Source organism: Dermacentor albipictus, chromosome 2 (assembly GCF_038994185.2).
Source record: "Dermacentor albipictus isolate Rhodes 1998 colony chromosome 2, USDA_Dalb.pri_finalv2, whole genome shotgun sequence".
NCBI lineage: Eukaryota > Metazoa > Arthropoda > Arachnida > Ixodida > Ixodidae > Dermacentor > Dermacentor albipictus.
In genome coordinates this window covers 135909564-135930260 of record NC_091822.1, presented here as the reverse complement: position 1 = coordinate 135930260, position 20697 = coordinate 135909564, and the positions used below count along the sequence as shown (strand labels likewise).

General features: G+C 47.1%; 1 protein-coding gene and 1 long non-coding RNA gene across 5 annotated transcripts in view; one reads left to right on the top strand and one right to left on the bottom strand.

Moving 5' to 3' along the window:
• Positions 1-20697, top strand: part of LOC135918294 (uncharacterized) — a 44419-nt gene that overhangs the window by 22422 nt on the left and 1300 nt on the right. Inside the window, exons 4-8 of one of the 3 annotated variants that reach the window (XM_065451972.2) lie at positions 4323-4352; positions 5748-5852; positions 7518-7565; positions 12217-12270; positions 15114-16269. In XM_065451972.2, coding sequence (XP_065308044.1) covers positions 4323-4352; positions 5748-5852; positions 7518-7565; positions 12217-12270; positions 15114-15299 — 423 coding nt within the window. In that variant the 3' untranslated portion in view covers positions 15300-16269. Of the gene's footprint in view, positions 1-4322; positions 4353-5747; positions 5853-7517; positions 7566-12216; positions 12271-15113; positions 16270-20697 lie in introns of those variants that run through there. The other 2 variants (XM_065451956.2, XM_065451963.2) reach the window with 2 other exon arrangements.
• On the bottom strand, positions 16473-19629 carry LOC135918314 (uncharacterized). 2 transcript variants are annotated; one of them, XR_010569625.2, is made up of 3 exons: positions 19466-19629; positions 18257-18404; positions 16473-18154 (listed from the first exon to the last, which is right to left on the bottom strand). It is a non-coding gene; the product is annotated as an uncharacterized lncRNA (long non-coding RNA). The 2 variants fall into 2 exon arrangements; XR_010569622.2 differs by having other exon boundaries at positions 16473-18404.

Sequence of the window (20697 nt, the reverse complement as noted above, 5' to 3'; positions counted from 1 at the left end):
CATCCATGGAGCCCGTACCTTTACAATACAACGCCATACTACAACACCACAGATTGAACAGACGACAATACCCGCCTCCACACAAGACCCTCTCACGTGAAGATGCCGTAACATGGCGACAACTACAAACCAACACATACCCCCATTTAAGCAGACTACACGCAATACACCCTACACTATATTCATACAAATGTCCCCTTTGTAATGAATACGCCTCCCTATATCACACCACATGGGCGTGCCCCAACGTGAAGGCGGCCCCGCAAATACCCAACCCCACACCCGAGCAGTGGGAGGCCGTGCTGACTAGTTCGGACCCTCGTAACCAGCAGCAACTGGTGCGGCGGGCCCGGGAGACAGCAAGAGCCGCAGGAGCCCTGGACTAAGGGCGCCTCCCGCACAAGCAGAAAAACACCTGCTTGTCCTTTCTTTTTAATAAATGTTGCTCCTCCTCCTCCTCCTCCTCCGTTGGGACACTCGGTCCCATTACGACAAACAGAACAATGCATTCATGGCGTCACTGATGAAGTCAGAAGGTAGAGGGCGCGCCGCGGGGAGGAGAAGGCTTCCCGCAAAGCCCTCCTTTCCCACTTGGCATGCAAGCTAGCTGTGTTCGCACTGTCTTGCAGGTCCGCTGGCCGCGCGGCGACATTTGTAAAATGGTGGAGCAGAACCAAGGGTGCTGTGTTTAGGAAGCGTTTTTTTTTCTTCCGTGTTTACCTTGCTTCTATTCATTTTTTTTAAAGCACTGGTACAGCAATCGTACGCGCAAGTGGTCAGAAATTATAATGAAAAATATTTATATAGCACACCGTCATTAAATACAAATATTCGCAGGCAATATATTACATTTTGTCATGTCGTGAAAATAGTCGCTTTGAAATTCCTAACTTGCGGTTCAATTTAGGGCTACAGTTCAACTAGTCCACCGATAAAGGGGGGGGGGGGGGGGGGGCGGTAGTATAAAGAAAGCTTCCTGGCACTATGAATACTTAATTTTGTTCGTGTGTCCTAAAGTCGATCTGCTTAAGCTGGCCGATTTCTCGGTCAGCCAAAACCCAACACAAAAGCTGGAAGTTTTTTATTTTATTCACACATTCCGTACTGGAAAAAAGAAGGACCTCTACAAAGTGATAAAGTGACAATGTGCAGAAGGAATTTTCATTCACAACTGAAATTTGTCATAATGAGCGAACATAGATTCCAGAAGATCCAAAGCAATGCGAAATTAACCATCACGGGCTGGTCACGTGGAACTTGACTATCACGTATATTATGACGGCGACACATTTTGTGGCTTACAGAAAGAAGGTAGAATACAATACATGTACTTCATTGACAGCATGATATGTGAGGACCCACAGAATTTTAAACTGGCTACAGGCATCTGCATGAACAGGAAGCAGCCTATAACTGATCTCATTATTTGAGCTATATGCCAAATGAGGAAGCATATTTCTATAGCACTTACAAGCATGTATAATCTGCCTGTCGTCATACTTTGCGTCATATTCATATGTACAGAAAAGCACGGCGAGTATTCGGACACTATTTTGATACAACAGCAACGCAAGGAACCAACCATTCATAAAAAAAAGAAAAAACTTAATGCCACTATTCATCGCAAGGGGATTACTAGTTCGTGCTTATTTCGTATTTTCCCTTTAATAATTATTTAGTATTAAGTACTCTATACTTGTATTACAGGTATTATTAAATACATTTTATCGGCAAAAGAAATAACACTGCGCTTCGTCTCTTATACAAGTGCCCATAAACTTTCACACACCAACGCTGAGCCTAAATCAAGGTAACTGTGCGTATGGGGCCGTCTGCGCTCCAAAAGTCAGATAAAATAGAGAGCTTCAACCTTTTTCAGTAAGATATTTTAGCAATGGTTCGTCAAAACGCAACAAGAAATTACGTGCGTTGTCAGGATTGGGGGCTCAATCCCGTCGCTCGGGATCCGTTGTCAAGATTGGAGTCCGGCATGAATTCGAAGGTAGTTGGCCCATGCCGTCGTCCAACTTATCCACGCTGAGGACGTTGATGAAGGGAAGGACTGCTTCTCATCGAGAACGAGGAATATGGGTTTATTTACAATATTTATATCAGTCTAACATGACTGTTTGAGAAAGCACATCAGTCTAACATGACTGCTTCAGAGAGAGTGTCAGTCCAACATGACTGCTCAAGAGAGAAGTGAGTCGAGCACCCGCACAACAGCAGTTCTTAAACACTCGTTCCTCCGGCGATACAAGGCGGCGAATGTTCGTTCGCAAAACTAGCCGCCTCCCGCAGGACGGCCTACGCACACAAAGGCACACACATTCCAATGCCCGGAGCCGACGTCAGAGGGGTCCCGTAGCACTCGGTGCCGTTCTGGGTAGCGCGTTGGTGAGTTTGGGAACAATAGTTGGCCCGCCGAACTCATTCCGTCACAAAGTCGATTTAGTCACGCTGTGGCTAGAAGTTGGCGGCGAAGCTCCCGGTATCTTGCCCTCATAGTCGTAAGCGGGCGGCAATCCGGCACTGCAGGTGGCCATTCTTAACAGCGTGCATCCTTTTGCCGTCATTGCTCTTGAAATTTGATAAAACATCACGGCTGTGTCTTCTTTTTCTTTACTTTAACCTTGGCTATATTTCTCGACAAAGAGCGCACAAAATGTATGCCGCGACAAACACGCACTCAAGCCCTGCAGTACAAGTATTTCACCGACAGCAGATGGGCTGCCGTCATGACGAATGGATCGAACGACACTGCTCCTATGTCAGTTCACTCAGGCTTGCACAGAACTTGTTTACTCATGCAAAATGAATAGCTGCTCAGAAAATGAAGTGAAATACTTGTCCTTACCTGCTGTCATTAGCGAACCTTGAATACTTTGCAGAACTGGAATTCCCCATGATAGAACACCACAGAACCGCGCAACACATGTGATGCCTTGATTTAGCCATCTTCGTCTAATACTCGGTCGACCTGGTTTCCTGCATCTTCCGTTCGTTGCACGCCTGATCAAGCTTCTCTGCCTTATCTTTCCCATCTTCATGCTTGGGACGACAACCGAAGCAGATGACCAAGCGCGATGCAGCTTTTGATATCGCTGAGCGAGTGGCAAGGGTGAACGGAGGTATATGCTCGACGGATGCACGAAGACAACCACTTCCCGCTCTTCGCCCGATTTAAAATTCACAAAGAGATGATTAAAAGAATATTTAGGATGTCCGGCAACCGGTCGGAGCGCGCATGTTCCTTGAAACCGAAACTAGCACTCGCCCTCCGAGGGTTGGCCGAAGACGGAGCTAACATTGCTGTAACCGTGCGTAAAACATTTTAGACATTTAAAAAAGACGACGTGTTCGCGATTACGCTCCTGCCGATTATTTACGCCAACTAGCAAAGCAGAATAGACTTTGTTACTGCTGTATTAGCTCTGTGTTCGGTTGTGCCCCGTGCCACCAGGCGACCTATACCTATAACGACTCAGCAGGTTTGTGAAAATCGTCAAAATCGTTTCAAGGCCCCCTTAATTAGTTCCGCTAGAAGGGTGAAGCGATAGCAAGCACGCGACGCCTGTGCTGCTGTGCAGCATAAACAGCACCCCGGAGGTTGACAGGGGTCTCAGGCTGTACGACGGGGAGTGCGCATGAGGCGAAACTATACGTCGCTTTCGGCGGCGTCCCGCGCGCCCATCCATTCGCGCGCTCAAAGGTGGGCAGAGCCGCGACGGCTGCATTTAGATGGCGGCGAAATGCAAAAACTTCCGTGAGCCGTGCATCGTTTGCGCATTAAAGAAGCTCGGGTGGTCAAAATTAATACGGAGTTCCCCCCCTCCCCTCCCCCTATAAGGAGCTTCGCATAATCACATCGTGGTTTTGGCAAGTAAAACCCCAGATTAAATTTTTAATACGAATGACCAATTCTTGCATGTCGCGTATTGCACATGGACTGTTGACTGTTGCAGACGCCGTACATGTTTTGTGGGAACATCATTTGAGTAATCCGTTGCCGTTCTACAAGCCTTCCTTTCTCCTGTGTCGCGTGCGCTCAGCTTCAGAAGTACGACAGCCCACAAGACAAATACAGATAGAGATAAGGACACCTCAACGCTCGTGGTATGTTTTTTCGAATCTGTATTCTTCTTGGTGAGCTGCCGCACTTCTGAAGTGACGCGACATTAACAAGCCGAACGTCAAGTGCTGTTGCATGCGTTAGTAAAAAGCCGTTCCGTTGCACGTTTGTCCAGCGCCGTTTGTGGTTTCCTTGAGTAGCCTCATTGGTGTTTTAAGTTCCAATGTTCCTTCTTTTGTTTTCTTTACAGGCCAATCCGGCACTTTCGGGTCCGACTCCTGTAAGTGCGAAATCAAAACTTACATTTCTGCCTTTTATAGTAACCGTTCACTGTAATACGTCTTGTATCCGCAACAGAAATATTGCGCCGAGTATTACACTTAAACTTCGCATGGCAAAGAGGAGCCCTCGTTGAAACCTGCCGATACCTGCATGTATACGTGCCCGTTTTTATTACGTTTGCTTCAACCGTGTCAGGTTTATATAGGGCTTTCGGTTAAATTTTACTATAGCGGATAAGCACTCCGCTGCATGCAGGAGCAATGACGCAGTGCTAAGGCACAAAATTTATGTTATTTGAATTTGCCTGAGTCAACCAACCACGATCCGTGGGAAGATCAGGTTCATAACTTATTTGCTCTGGGGCCATATTCTGATCGATCCCTTTCCTGGACACTTTAATTTCGCACGATATAACTTCCAAACACGCAGACAAGCAGGACTGACGGGTACGCAGTCTGTCGAGTAATTTGAGAACAATGCAGCGCGAAAAATAAAAGTTAACAGGAAGTATGTTCTTTTCTACACATTTACGTCCGCGGGCTCAGCCAATCAGTGCGTGCTGAGAACGACATACCCGATCTGTGATAGAAGGAAATGCGGCCCCTGGCTGTTATGTATTGAAAAGAGAACTATACGGCCCGTGTGGATTGCGTAAGGAGATGCGGAGTGATTAGCAAAGCTGATACTTTATGTGCGAGGCATATTATGACCGCATGGATGTCTCATTTGTTGTCGTTGTATACATTCCGAGTGAACGGTAGTCTTCGCTCATTCCGACGTGTCAGGAGAAATACACTGATCAACAGTAAGCGAATAGAGGAAGCCTCAGCCTGGAGCCAACGTTGTGACAAGGGTCAGAGTAAAGTTCCCCGTTACAGTGGGCTCGCGTGTAGCCCCCCCCCCCCCCCCCCACTGTAAAGTACGAGGAGTCTAAGCAAATGTAAAAGCGTAAAGTGAGGGCTATGTAAAGAAAATGGAAATATGCGAAGTACCTATTAGTTATGATAGTGAGACAGCCCAACGCGAAATCTTCAGCAAAATTTGGACTGCCGTATATAGGGCACTGTTCCGTAATATCAGTTCCTTCGGTAAGTCGTAACTTGCCCAAGCCGAATTAATAAAATTTTCTACAGATTAATCTCCCTGTCTAAAGAAGCTTATTGCAGTGGCTCTCTAGTTATGAAGGAGAGGGACACGATTTATATCCATTAATTTTAGCGATTTATCTGTGAGGAACACGCTTCAGTTGGAACTATGCTTTAGTGCTTCACAGCTCTCGAACGAGATTTCTTCGCCATGGGCCTGCCCACCGCGTTATGCATATTTTCGTGGTTATACTTAATGCAATGGTTATCAATACTGTCGCGGTGTGTCGTAATATACACCGCTGCAGGCGCAAGTGGTGGACACTCTGCGCAAGTTCCTGATGCTGAACGCCGGGACCATTGTCGTCTGCTGCGTTGGCCATGTGGCGGGCGGCCACTTTCTATCCCGCAATGTGAGTGCGAGACCGTCGTGTTTGCGTTGACCGCACGTCGACATTCGGTGCAACCGCGCTTCATTTCAATTTCGCAGGGCAGCGTACGCACGCCACACTCACATTTGTAAGGCGTCACAGAAAGAGCGCGAGAACAAGAAAGTTGCCGCAATAGCGCGCTTATCAAAAACTTCATTCGAAACTCCGTCCTGTCAGTATACGGTCTCTTGGTGCATGATTCGAACCATTCGGACACCTATGTGGCGCCTCCACTGCGAGTCGTAATTTCTAAACTATGCGACGAGCACCGGCGTGGAGGAACGCGCACGGAGGATGAACTATAGTCTTATGTTCTGGTGTCCCTTCTTGGCTTGCAGAAACAATACTCTGTCTCCTACGATGAGCTGTAACTCAGGATTTGAGATGCAAGTGGCTGAAAAAGACATTGACAATTTCGGGGAAAAAATGTTCGAGTGCACAGAATAATGTAATAATGAAATAATTACATTATTTTCAGTGTTAGAGAAATAATTCTGTCGAGGTTTTCATAGCTCTGTGGCGAGCGCAATAATCTTTTTTTTTTAGTTTTTGGTATTTATCTGCAAAAAGCGTGCGAGTAGCCAGTTTTTCTCACGCCCCTCAAACTTTCATGAAAGTTTACATCTCTACTCGGGATAGGCTTCACTAGAGGAAATAGCCACGTACTTCGCGTACCAGCGTCTGCACATCCACCTATCTCTATATACAGTTTCGGCGACGCTAGCCAGATATACAATATATGCCAACGGGATGGATCATATATATAGACAAGCCGAAATCACCCCGCCGCTTCGTCTATCGCTGTTATTCTCGTCGTGTCGGGGCAAGTGCAGTATACGATGCAAAAAAGATTTTAAAAAAGAATATTACGATGTTTAAAGGAATTGCTCCGTAATATTAAATTTTCAGAAAAGTGACCTCGTATATGTCTTTTTAGGTAAACTCAGAATGACCCGAGTATCATGGCATGAAAGCATTGTTTAATGCACGGTAAACGGAAAGGCATTTCAAAGCCTCGCGCATGATGTAACACTTGACGCCCGTAAGTTTCCCACAATGCCCCGAACTAGGCTTGTGATGCCTCGTGATGAAGTTTTCTATCGTATTCTGTGACTCTGTGAGTACCTTAAACCTCTCATTCCCACCGTGAACAAGTCCTTTCGTTCAGGAAACCGTGTTCCGGCGTACGTGAGGACGTCAGTTAAAGCCACGCAGTCCTTATCAAAATATATCTTTAAACCGCCTCTTTGTAGTCCGCTTTGCCTCCTTACAGACTTTTCCTTCTGGCCACATTAAGTACGCATAATTTGTGTCGGCAATGCCGTGAAAACATGTAGATTTCTATTCTATTGCAGTCCATAGGCGTCTGAAAGAGACATATGTTGGCAGCCTATTATGAACATTATTGAACAAGAAATGTTATACCGTAAGCACACCGGGGCTTATGGGAAATCTAACTTTTACAAAAAAAAAATTGTAAACGTTTTTACGATCTGCCAATGAATATTTTAAAAAATACATGTCGGATGCTCTGTGTGTGGAAGAACGCGATGCCTCTTAAATCTCTATGTTTATAGTTCCGCCGGGCGATTCATTTAGAATTGCTGGACCTTTCGATTTTGTCATGGCGGCGTGATTTCACTGCAGGTTCCCGTGGTGGGAGTTCGAAACGCCGACGAGGAATCGTCCAAGCGCGTAAGTTCTAACCGTGGAGCTCAACGTGAGCCGTTTTCGAGCAGACGTCTGCGAATATTCCAATGTTCTGCTCAAATTCACCGACGACAGCCGCCTTCGCCTTTGTCATAAAAAATAAGAAGTCACAGTTTCGACCGAAAGGCGAATCATCGATTGCGATAGAATATTGGTGGACAGCTATATGTAGCGTGGATATCTTTATCGGCCGTAGAAACTTGTAAACATAGGCGCACTAACTAAATTAACAAGCGTGGTGTCAGGCGCGCACTAGCAAACATGAACACATCTCACTCGATGACCGCGGAAACTCGCTGTCGAAACACTGGAGTGAATAAGCGCGGCAGCAGGAGCGAGCGAATTGACCTTCGTGCTGCGCCTCTGATTAACGCGAACTAAGCCGCGAAAGCACAGCGCACAATGCAGCGGACTCTGTCCCCGTCGCAAATGGTTTTCAAGGTACAGCGGCCCGGGCGCGCACAGCCGCCACGGACCCCGGAGAAGAACGCACTCCCGGAGCCTTGGGCGCGGCGCAAGACGGCGCGCTTCCTCCCCGCTTTCCTTCTTTGCGTGCACGAGATTGAACCGCGATCGCCGGCTCATCCTCACACGCTTTCAATCGCACATACAGCACACGGCGCGTGGAGACGATTTTATCGCCCTTTGACTTCGCGGCGCCGCCGACAGCAGAAATGTGCCTGTAGGGTCCATGGAATAGCTGTCGCAATAAGAATTCACGCAGAAACTCCACTGGTAGTGGTCTAAGTACGCGTAAGAATTGTGCCACTTGCTCAGCTCAACGCAGCCCGGGGTCATTACCAATGTTATGAAACCTGGTCCGACCAGTATAAACGACAGCGCTGCGGCGACGCGAACTGTAGCGGACGGCGGCGCAAGGTAAATTGATGAGGCAAGCAAACTACCGCAGGTGGCGGTGGTGTAGCCAGAAATTTTGTTCGGGGGGGAGGGGGAGGAGGGGACGCTCACGTTGGAGCTCGGCCTCCTCGAAGAATTTGCTGAGGGATCAAATGCGTGAATAATAAGTACATTGTCATTGCCAAAGATGCAGCAAACGAATTCTTGGACGCTACGCACTGTCAAGACACGTAAAATATGTATTTTTTCATAAAAGGATATATTCTTATGTCCCAAAAATTGTGCCGGAAATAACGGATATCAATTCGTCCACGTTTTTTTGTCTGTTTAATAAGAAAGAAAATATCACACGAACGTTAAAACTACATCAGTGCGAAACCAGCAAAGCAGTGCATACCGCTGATATGATAAATGTATAGGCCGTGAAACGAACAAGTTGAGGACAAATATTTTAATGAAACTTTGTCATTCAAGAACCTTCTTTACACTTTTGTACATGTGCAACGGCCAGTAAAAAATGTCAGTGACGCTGTCCTTCGTTCCAATGTACTGCGCAGGAGCAGCTGTCACTGGTCGTGTATAGTAATTGCACCAAAATCGTAGTCGCAACAGAGATCACATATAAAAAACAGCAATTCTGCGAAATATACATTAGAAATGCGAAGTACAATGTAGTAAACAAATGCGAAGATAAAGCTTGATAAAAAGCAAAAACGTGTCTGGGGACAAAGTTCAATGAAAGTATCCGGAACACTTCGCAACAAGATATTTAAATACACGAATAAGTATCCAGTAAATCTACGTATCTAAGCAAAAGCCACTGTATACGGGGTGTTTCAGCTAACTTTAGCCAGAGTTAAAAAATATGCCGATGCACTCTAAGACGACGCGACCAAATGCATGTTGCTCACGTTTGTATGAAGTATGTCACGCTATCTTTTGTATTTTGCTTAATTAGATTTTTAGTCAAGACTAATAAACCAACTTCTGAAGTGACGAAGCTAGGAACAAAATTCTAATTAGAAAATAGCAGAGCGGTTTGCAAAACGTGCGAATAAATTGTGTCTGTCTTTCTATATATCTATTAAGTATTAGTGTATTTCCGGTTACTGATGATGCCTGCGAAATACAAAGCACCAAGTTACATGCCCGCTTGCGCGTCGTGATTGCACTGCTCCCCAACGCTTCGCGCACAGACAGCCATAGGCGCGCTGCCGCTTAAAAGGCGACAGGGCAGCGAATCCAGAATGATCCAGAATCCAGAATGATCTCCGGTGCCGGGGGTTGTTTGGTCGGCGGTGCATCACAGCACTAAAAATTTCGGGGGAGGATGAAGGCCCATAACCCTCCCCCCCCCCCCTGGCAAGTGGTGGCGCCAGGTATGCTGACGGAGTTCTAATCATTATAAGCCGCTATCGCTCTTTAGCACCTTATCCATCCGCGTCGAACGATTATCAACCGTGACCAAAAGTACCGCGGCGGCGGCTGCGTATATGGCGCGCCCACGCGGGCCCCAATCTGGAAAGCGAGCTGAGATGGGGACAGCCCGGCGAGTGCTGATAGCTTCGTGTGCGCTGTGTTCTCGCCGCTAAGTTCGCGTTGAAGCGAGAGGCGGCACGAAATTCAATTCGTTCGATGCTTCGGGCCCTATCTTGAAAGCGATCGTCTTACGTGAAGGATGGGCTGAAAGCCGGACTGACGGACGTTCTTCCCCGTTGGGTAGGCATTAAAATACCTACGCATTAAAAAAAATCACCCTGCTTGCAGCTCTCATAGACACTAGCGCCGCAGTTCCCTCTAGCAATAATATGTCAAAGTGTATGTGCTTAAAACGTTAAACTTGTAAACTACTTCTTCGCCGTGCCATTCGTAGATGTCGCCATACGTACGAAAAGCTGCCTGCAACCCGGCAAGAAAGCTCGGCTCTAACAGGCGCCAGTGTAGAAGAGATGAATAGCGCGCCTGTTTCGCTCTATGCCCGGCGTCTAACGTACCTTCGCTTTTGACAGACCGCAGCTCATCTTGCCTGACAAACCTAGGCAGTCCAGATATCGTGAACAACCGCAGTGCCCTTAGCGCTTGCGAGCCGCCAACGAGTGTTACTTCTATGGGGAGCGTAATATTTTTTTTCGCGAATAACTAAATGCATTAACAAATAATAAACCGGAAATATTCAAACTAATTACATTTCAGTACTTGCACAGGGGCACGTGGCGCAAGACCGGTATTGTATTTTGCGGTCGAAAACATGTTAACCAATTGTGTGTGCGGTTCATAAAATAAAATTCATCAAAAAATCGACCACATTAGCAATCCACGGAAAACACGGCGAAGGCGGGTGATGGAAATTCAAGACGATGAGCAAAACGAGAGCAAAGCAAAAGCGTGAGCCAACGTTTCGACAAGTGGACTTGCTTTTTCAAGGCGACATGTCCTTTCCTCGGTAGGGTTCTTCTAAAGGGAAGAGGGGGTGAGTGGGTGGGCGAGACAACGATCGGAGGGCGTGTTAGTGGTGAGGGTGTAGATTTGAAAAGAAAGGCGTGCTATTAAGCCTCGGAGGAGGAGTGCGAGGTAGCGCCGTGTGTCAGCCGGTTGACGTGTCACTGTAGGTTCCTTTTTTTCCTGGAAGGGGATTGGATGAGAGGGGGGGGGGGGGGTATTATCTGCTCCGCTGGGAAGTCAATGAACTGTCGTCTCTCTGCACGAAGGAATAAAAGAAGTTGCAGGAAAGGGTGCTCGTAAAAAAAATGGAATATATATATATATATATATATATATATATATATATATAGTTTCGCAATGGCATCCCCGAGTATTTCAACCCACCAGGTCATAACGTTGATGAACTCTACATCCTAAAGTCAAATTTCAATTCTGTGTGAGACATAAAATACAGGAAACTATACCTCATTGCAATCAATAGGCATAAACGTTTGAAAGGGAGCTTTAGAATATATTAGCTTTGCTAACTTTCAAGCTATAGGCAACAGCACTTAGTTATTTTTCATTGGGTTGCTTAGTGTTTTGTCTTTCTTTTCTTTCCTCCCTTTCTTTTTTTCTTTTATTTTTACATCAATTCCATTTTATTTATTTATTTTTCCTCGAGCGACATTTCCCACGGCTTTATTTATTCTCTCTTGCAGAGAGACGAGAGTTCACCGACCTCCAGTGGAGCAGATGATCCCCCTCCTCCTCCCACCGTTGTCCAGGCCCCTTCCATGAAAACGGGAACCTTAACATAAATACGTAAACATGCTGACACACGGCGCTCTTCACATTCCTCCACCGACGTTGAATAGCACACCTTTCCTCTCAATATTACACCCTCGGTCGTTGCCTCGATAGCCTCGCCCACCCTACTTACCCCCTCTCCCTTTGGAGCAACCCTACCTATATACACTGTGCCGAAGAAACCATAAGTCGGCTTTAAAAAGACAAGTCCACTTGTCGAAACCTTGGATCCCGCTTTTACCTTGTTGTCGTTTTGCTCATCGACCACATTAGAAGGCATTCTTATGCAAAAATAAGGAAAGTAAAAACGTTCTGATAAACGATTTGCGAAAAGTCTACCCTGTCAATTAAATACTTTTATTTGTGCCATCAAGCTTAGCGACTCAAAACGACCGTGAAGACGTTCGAAAATTGCCGTTTTCATAACTCAGTCACTAAATGTTCCTACAGTGTCGTTCAATAGCCACTTTTGCTTATATTGCAAGTCGGCGCATAATGCCGTGTGTGTACTTGTGCTGTCTTCTTTTTTTTATGTTTGCATCCACAGAATCGATCATTCCTGCAGCGCGCCATCTGCTACATAGCCCTGGCTATAGTGAAGGTGGGCCTTACAAGTTTATCAACAAATTAAATTTTTAAAAATAGTTTTATCCATAACGCAAAGTAGTGACGCAATAGCCAAAGAAATATATTTAGACTGTATCGTGCGGTATTTGTTGGGCTGAACATTCGCAGGCGCGAGCGAGCAATCTCCTTTTTCAGAAATAAATGTGTGAGTCGTCTCAAGGGTATACGTGTGGCTATGAGTCGTTTGTGGAAGTTGCAGCTGTATAGGTGGTGAAGTGGGACGACTCGGCTTTTCTTCTTCCTCTTACCTATCCGTACTTAGGCGCTAGTCTCTATTAAAAGAACCTTTTAGATTCATTTTGCTGCTCGAATAATTCAGCTTTCCTCAGATTAATGTATGGGGTACCCCAATAATATGCCTGACGCTATCTTCGAAGAAAACCAGACGTCAGCGCAATCCAGTAAACTTGAGAAGTCGAGCGCGCCCAATGAAATAGAAGACAAATGTAGACAAAGCAGAAGAGCTCGATCATTGGGATCACAGCTAGAAAGAGAAAACTTAAACTGAGGCCCGCGTTCTCGAATGGGAAGTCGACGTGCTAGAGCACGAAGAAGGCGCGAATGCCAGCTCCATCCAGTACACAGATGTTGAGTGGGCGTTAGCCAATCACGGTGGTCCGGTGGCGCCGTCGCACTTCCCAGGATTAGTATTCTCTATTTATGTAGCGTCGGTAGAGCGGCAGAAGGGTACAATCCTGTACTGCCAATCGGATGGTTGTTAGTTCGAATCCGCGCGGCTCCATGATAACTTTGCTTTCCTTCTAATTCTCTCACGAAGGATTTTGGATTCCAGCGATAACTCAGGTGGACATCAAAACGACCACGAGAGTGAGCCCATAACAGCTCGATCTCGCAGTAAATGTGCGTGTGATGTCACAGTTCTCGCTACTCACTAACGACATCCTAGGCTCTACGAATTTCACCGTAGCGGGCACAAGTCACATGAGGCATACGAAGACTAACGAAAAGAAAACTCCGTGCCCTTCCACTCTGTGAAGAAGGATGAGCAGCGAAGCTGCGCATGTGGGCCCCGTAATGGCGAACTGCACCTCCGCCACGGGTCGCCCGGCATTGCACTATCTTCGGTATCGGCCCACGTATGGGGAGTGCTTAACGCCTGCGTCACCTTTGCCGTAACCCGCCGTGGTTGCTCAGTGGCTATGGTGTTGGGCTGCATGAGCACGAGGTCGCGGGATCGAATCCCGGCCACGGCGGCCTCATTTCGATGGGGGCGAAATGCGAAAACACCCGTGTACTTAGATTTAGGTGCCCGTTAAAGAACCTCAGGTGGTCGAAATTTCCGGAGTCCTCCACTACGGCGTGCCTCATAATCAGAAAGTGGTTTTGGCACGTAAAACCCTATCATTAAATTAATTTAATTACCTCCGCCGTGGGTCGGCCCGGCGTTGGGATCGGGATCGGCCCACTGTTGCGCGTGCCGAGGTATGCGTGGCCGGCAGGAGGTCTTGACCCCACTTCACGCAGAGTCAGAGACGAGGAGAGCTTTCTCGGCGAAGAATTCTTTATACAGTATGTACAAGTTGGCGTGGTTATCAGGAGAGAGACCAACCGAGCAGCTTCAAGCTGCTTAAATAACACTTCCCCGTCCCCAGATTCCCCAGACAGTCCCTAAGGACGAACAATTTCGAGAGAGAGAGGGTCCGGGCAGCCTCCGTGGTCCCAACGCCGCTTTCAGTGGCCGGCGCCTCCGGGCACCGCGCTGCGCCGTCAGGCCAATCTGGCGGTCGGTCGGTATGGTGCGCCGGGCAAGTTCAATGGCCCGGCATACGACAAAGGGAACGAACGATCTGCAAGGCAAGGTGTCGAAACATAGTCCTTGGGTGGTCGGTAAAAGGGTTGCCCCTGGGCGCCGCCGCACAAAGGAGGGGGTGGGGTGCATTGCTGTCCGCACGAGGAGGGGCCGAATAGCAGTCGGTGAGCCGGTGGCCGCTTCCGTCGTTGACGCCATGCAGCCGCGAGGACACCCAAGCCGTGCACTTAGTTGTCATGTGCCCGAAGCGGGCACCACGTGGGGATGAATGATGCCTCCACGGTCGACACACCACAGCACTGGCCTCCCGTCAGGCAAATCCCAAGGCACAAGCATAACACCACGTATGAGGAGTTCTGTGCCTATACACACGGACACGGTTCTGGGTAAACTAGCCCTAAACAGCTACGCTGTAATTCGCTGTAAAATTGGTTATGTCTGTGTTTCTTAATTGATTAATTAATGACGACGAGCGCGGTAGCGCCGAGGGTCACCAATGAGCCAGCTGTGGAAGAATACGACGACGCTGGAGCCAGTCCTGATGATGATAGCTTTGTGTTAATACGCGGACGTACTGGGTGAAGTAGCTCGTAACAGCTTCACTGTAAAAAATTTAGCCCCTCGGATCCCCTTATTATCCGCACTCACTGCATGCATAGCGAGGGTCTCGAATTCGCCAGTATTGATGCCACGAGGTTAGATATGAGTGTTTATTGGACAGCTACGCCTAACCTGCTACACGTTGCCCCGATGTTAAATGCTACGCACCCACTGCCTTGGTTATGAGTGACTCTATTGGCAACTCAAATCAACATTAGGGGGCGCTGCGGAGCCTGACCCGGTCTGGCTACACTGTGCAGTATGGCGGCTTTACGGAGGTCCCCGCGTACGCTTTCCTTGGTGAAAACATTAAGTTTGTTGCACTGCGATGTTAATTCGCGCTGTTTTGTGGGGGGAGAACGGGTAGTGGACGTCGAGCACCTCATTTTAGTCGGCACCAGTGGTACAAAGAGTAATTAAGTAGAAGTGGTCGCGCGTGTGTGCAGACCTCCGGCCTGACAGCGGACCCGCACGAGATTGTGGTGAGAATCGCCGACGCATTCCGGGACCCATCGATCGTGGAGGCAAAGTGTTCGTGCACTGCTGGATTGTCGCAAAAGTGCAAGCACATCTCGGCTGTTTCTCCTGGCACCTTATCCTGGAACATTTGGTGTAGTTGTCAGTCCCTTTAACGTTTCGTCTCTACATTGCGTTTCAATGCTGTTCATAGTGCAAAGATCGTAGTAAAGTGGAATGTTCATGTGCGTGCACCGTTGTAAGCAGAAGAGATCCTATTATGTGCCGAACTGCAACTTAGCTTCACCTTGTGCTGTGGCGCTTGGGGTTACCTATAACAATACATATCCTGCTTTTTTTCTTTTTTTTTTGCCGACATGACTGTTCGTTTCCTATGGCTCATACGCTATTGTTTCACAATTTGTGCTCGAGCAACTGCGTGATATCAGTGGCGACTCAGGCAGAACTCATGAAACCAACTTTTGTTGTCTTTGTTAGTGCCCTTCTTAAAGGGGCCCTGAAACTGGCATGCCGCATGATATAGATACCACGACCACCACAAGCTCTGTTCGCAGGATGATCAGACAGCCGTGTGTATTTATTGGTCTCTGTAAGTGATGTAGCTCCAGGCGTCCATCTCGCGTATAGAGAGTGCCACACATGCCTGAACCACAAGTAGCAATGTGTAAAAAAAAAACCTTCACCAGGACCTTGCTACCTTGCCATGCACCGTGTAGCTTCCAGCACACTAGCTGAGGCGAAAGGAGAAAGCAATGCATCAGTGCAATAACTACTAATTCCGCTTACAGTTCAATGATTCGAAAAATTTTTGCAGCAGGTGGTGTCCTTTTGTAGTGAGGTAACTATGATCAGTCGGAAGTGTTTCAGTGCCCCTTTAAGTGTTTGTTAAGTGCTTTAAGTGCATGTTAAACTTTTATGTCACTTACTTTCCATTTATTGATATGTTGATAGTAAGGACAGCTCTATATGCTCTCTGGAGGTCAATAATTATCATTCACTGATGTTAAGTCTGCACAAGTGTCTCCCCATGTTGTATTACCAGTGGTTTAGTTATGCTTCCCAGGACAGCCATTTGCACTGTATTCAACAAACTGGGAAGAAGCATAAATTATGGTACATATACCAGCTGGGGTCATTTGAATCAAACCATTCTTTCAGAGTACTCAACTCTGGTGGCCAAACTTTTTAAATACTCATCGTATGCAGGTTTGACACTGTTCCATGTTACTTCTCATGTTCTGTTTGGCCAGATATACCCTCATATGCTAAAAAGTGCAACAAAAATGGGCTTGAGTAAAACGTATGAGGCAAGTACAGTGAACAAAATATTGAGTGCATGTGGTTTATTTTGTGAAAAAATACAAGTAAGGAAAGGGACAACAAACCGCCATTGAAGAATAACCACAACTCTATGCACACAGATCATAAGTGAACTGCAAATATCTCGGAATACCATAAGATGAAAACTTGCATCAGAATGCGTAGTGTAAATCAGCACTTCAATGAAGAATACAAGTTGCAAAAGAATGTGCATTGCTAATTTACAAAAAGTGTGTTGAAGTTGAAGTCTGCAGGTTTGGCCAATGCAAACAAGTGCAGTATGTAGATCACATGGCAACGACCGTGTCTGAAAAGTATGAAGTGGCTGAGTGGCATAAAAAATGCTGGATTTCCAAACAGAAGACTGCACTTACTCTCAAGGCCGCCACGCTTTGATGGAGCCAAGGTCACACGCACAAATGCCTCTATGCAATACAGGCTACTTGCAATATCGCCAGCCATGGCACGACTTCAGGTGAATCATCTAATGCCGAATATGCAAACGCGCCACTGGAATTCATCTTTTGGTGGCACAGCCACAGTTACTTTTAAAATTTCACACATCAACTGAGCAGTCTCTGCAATTATGTTGCTACATGTAGTTAGAGAACAGTTAAAAAGGTGACTCAAGAATGCAGTGGAAATATGCTTCAATTTCACGAATGTCAATGCAATTGTTTTTACACATAACTGGTGCCGTCCTGAAAGTGGATGAATTTTTGTGTAGCACGTCACACGAGCATTCAGAACATCGAATGATGGCAGGCCTGTGAATGTATTTACGTCGCTACTATTTATCGTGTTCACAAACTTCTGTGGAAAAGTATTCGATGTCACTTGGGCAGCCTTGCTTTCTGTAAGCCTTGTCCGTGAAGCCATTTCTAGTAGGAAATTTGCCACGTCTTTTTCTTCTCTTGAGTACTCTGCCATTAATGTCTGGAGGCCAGGTTGGCAAGCACATTCCTGTCACAAAACAAAAGCAAGAGTTGTAATGTCTGACATATCTGACGCGAAATGCAGCTTCTTTTTGTCATTCCAATAATGCACGTCAGTGTAATAAATTCAATGTTGGAAGTAGGAAAGCCAAGCTTTTTGCATCAGTTAATTTGCACCCATCACACACCACAATCCTTTCACGAATTAATCCAGAAAACATGCTGCCGGCTAGGTAAAGACAGCTACCACATCAGAAATATATAGAAAAAATAAATTGCCATGTTTGCTATGTCCTTGTCCCTTATGGTGTTTGCAAGGCTTTGGTCAATGCTGTTAGGGGATGGGAAATCGTCCTACAATGTCAGATAGAGTTCAGTTCAAGAAACCAGTGGTTAAGCAATGTGTGCACAAGTTGCAATTAATGTGCACCCATCACACACCACGTGCTACAATGCTTTTACGATGTAAATCCAGAAAGCATGCCACCGTCTAGGTAAAGACAGCTACCACAACACATACATATACAAAAAGAAATTACGATATTTCCTTTGTCACTTATTTGGTCCATGCTGTTGCGGTCAGGGGATGGGAGATCGTCCTGCAATGTCAGAGTTTAATCCCAAGGAATTAGTGGTGAAGCAATGTGTGCACAAGTTGCAGGCAGCCAATTTACCATGGTGGTCGTGCTGACAGGTGCATGGGGCAACACCTTTGCTTCTAATGGGGAGGCAACAGTTTCTTTGCTTGATTCATTCTGTAATGCATTAAAAGGTGTTGACATCTATTGCATGCTTGTAGACATGGTGTATGTACCATAAGCATATAAGTGCTGCACCATGTAGTCAAATTAACTTACTCTGGCTGACCGATACACACGTCAGCGAAGTCTTGCCAGTGAAAGCTCTTTCATATGAGCATCCTTGTTCTCATCATAACATGACGTCCTTGGCAGGTTTTCAGTTGGTATTGCATTTTTTTCAGCCGCTGTCTTTGACATGCTACATCTGAAAAAATAAATGAATTGTTTATGCTTTGTTGTGCCTCAATATGGGCTGCACCCAGAATTTTTTTTCTTTTTACCTCAGAAACAAAGCCACAATATTTATAAAAAAGCATTTGCACGGAAATGAAGCACGGTTTGAGTGTGGAAGGCTATTCAACGATGTACACCGAATGTAGCATCTGCAAAACGTAGTTGAAAGCTGCTCATAACACAAAGTACACAAGTGCAAACACCACCACATGACCGGAGTAGTTATGCCACTGAGTTGGGGATGATTTAATACCACAGATAAAGCTAGCTTAGGTACTAATACTGCACATACATATGCGAGACGTCAGTAGACGGCGGACGCCGTAAATTTTCTTCGAAACTAGCAAACGCGTGTAAAATTGACATGTGGCTGTCGCGTAAGTGGCAAACTTCTGCAATGAACGCGATAGGCTCGCCGTCGGTGCGAAATACCAGTGTCATATGGCCACTCTTGAGCACGTCGGAGATTCTCAAGTGCAAGTGGCAAATTCGTAATCAGTCGCGCTGGGAAGTGCCCGCGTGCAGTGCGCCTGTGCTGCAAGTTCATCCGCACCACGCATGATATTTATTCGGCTTTAGCATGCCACATACGTGGCACGTTTACACTCAACACTTCCCGAACTTGCTAGTACATCATTCGTAAACATTTGAATCTCCGACGCCCGTATAAGTTGCGCGAGACGTGCTGGGCATCAAAAGCCTCCCAAGTTACAGCCGGGTGTAGCCAACGAGCGCAGAGGTGACGTTGCTCGCAGAAACCGCTGTGAAGCGTCGAACATGAGCTCTAATTACAGCCAATGTGGTTAACGAGTGCAGAAGAGACGTTCCTCGGAGAAACCGCTGTGACAGGTCTCGAACCTGTGCTCGAATTTCGCGTTGCGGCTAACATATGCAGCAAATAATGCATATCCCAATCGCCAGTGCCCGCAATCCGAAACGTGTTTACATAAGGTGACACAGTGACATGTATAATGGCCACGCACAATGGTCATGCATTAGGGTCGAGTTCACAAGTTCACAATAGTGTCTCACCTGGTAAGGAGAAATTATCCCGTGCAAAATGCCGTGAGCAAACAGTCACTGTAAGCGTCACAGCCTTGCCGATGCGGAGGTTAGCGATCCACCTGGTTCTGCGGCTTCAGCCTTTCCACTCGGAGGGAAGTGCGTGAACGGAAATATCGCGGTCCTTCCATCTCGCTGGCAAGCACCGAGGAACACAGCAGAACTGCTTGGCCGTTCGCTTTTTTTTTGCTAGCAGCTTCATTCTTCCGTCCGCGACAGCAGCCTCCACGGCACACACGGCGACTGGACCTCTGTATTTCGTTTCTCCCTACTGCCGCTAGGTGTCGCATGAATTGCTGGAGTTGCGAATACAGACGACGCTCTCGCAAGTGTTATGCTCGGTCCCCAACTGCGGCAAGTCCACTTTCATTTCCACCCTAATTTGCTCTTTCTCCGTTTGAATTGCAGCATAACAATTACCTTTGCTTTCTCTGGCTTCATTGTCTGTTACTTCATATGGTCATGAGCAAAGAAGCCATCGAGCCTGTCTCACCCTTCTCGCACACTCTGAAGCGGCATTCACGCAGGCGAGTCGCAGAGGTCGCGCGAGAATTTCGCACGGTCCCAAAGCAAAGGTCGCAAATGGTGACTCTGGTCAAAGATCGACCAGTTTCGCGGACCCTCTCACTGACCGCTTCTTCCACTCCACGACTGGTTTCGCGAAGCTGCTAAACCAATCAAAGTCGCCGAAGAAGGACGTCCGAATGCGCTGGCAATTATTTTACGTGGTGATGGCGGTGCGGGCAAACGTGAACGGCACCGATCGCGAGGAGAGGAGAGGAGAGACAACTTCATGTAGTCGCCTGCAAAACGACACCATGACTAAATGGCACCGTGACGCGGGCCCTGACGTCTTCTCAGCGGTTGGTCTCTACTCAACTCCAGCGCGTGTTACTCCCGCGGTCGGTCGCCCTGAGGGGCAACGTTCCGTCGGTTTCGCTCGGCCTTTGTCTTTCGAGAGCCGCCGAGACCTGCTGGACGGCCCAGGTTTGGCTTTCGTAGTCGTAGCATTCCGCCGCAGCCGCGAGTCGCGGAGGAATCGTTGTACTTGTCGAAGCCTCAGCGATCGCGAGCCATATCGGTTTGGCGAAGGGCAGGTCGCGCGCAACGGTCTGAACATTGGTCGCCTTCGTAGCCATATAACTATGATGATGATGATGATGATGATGATGATTTATATTGGTATCCCCTTCGAAACGGGG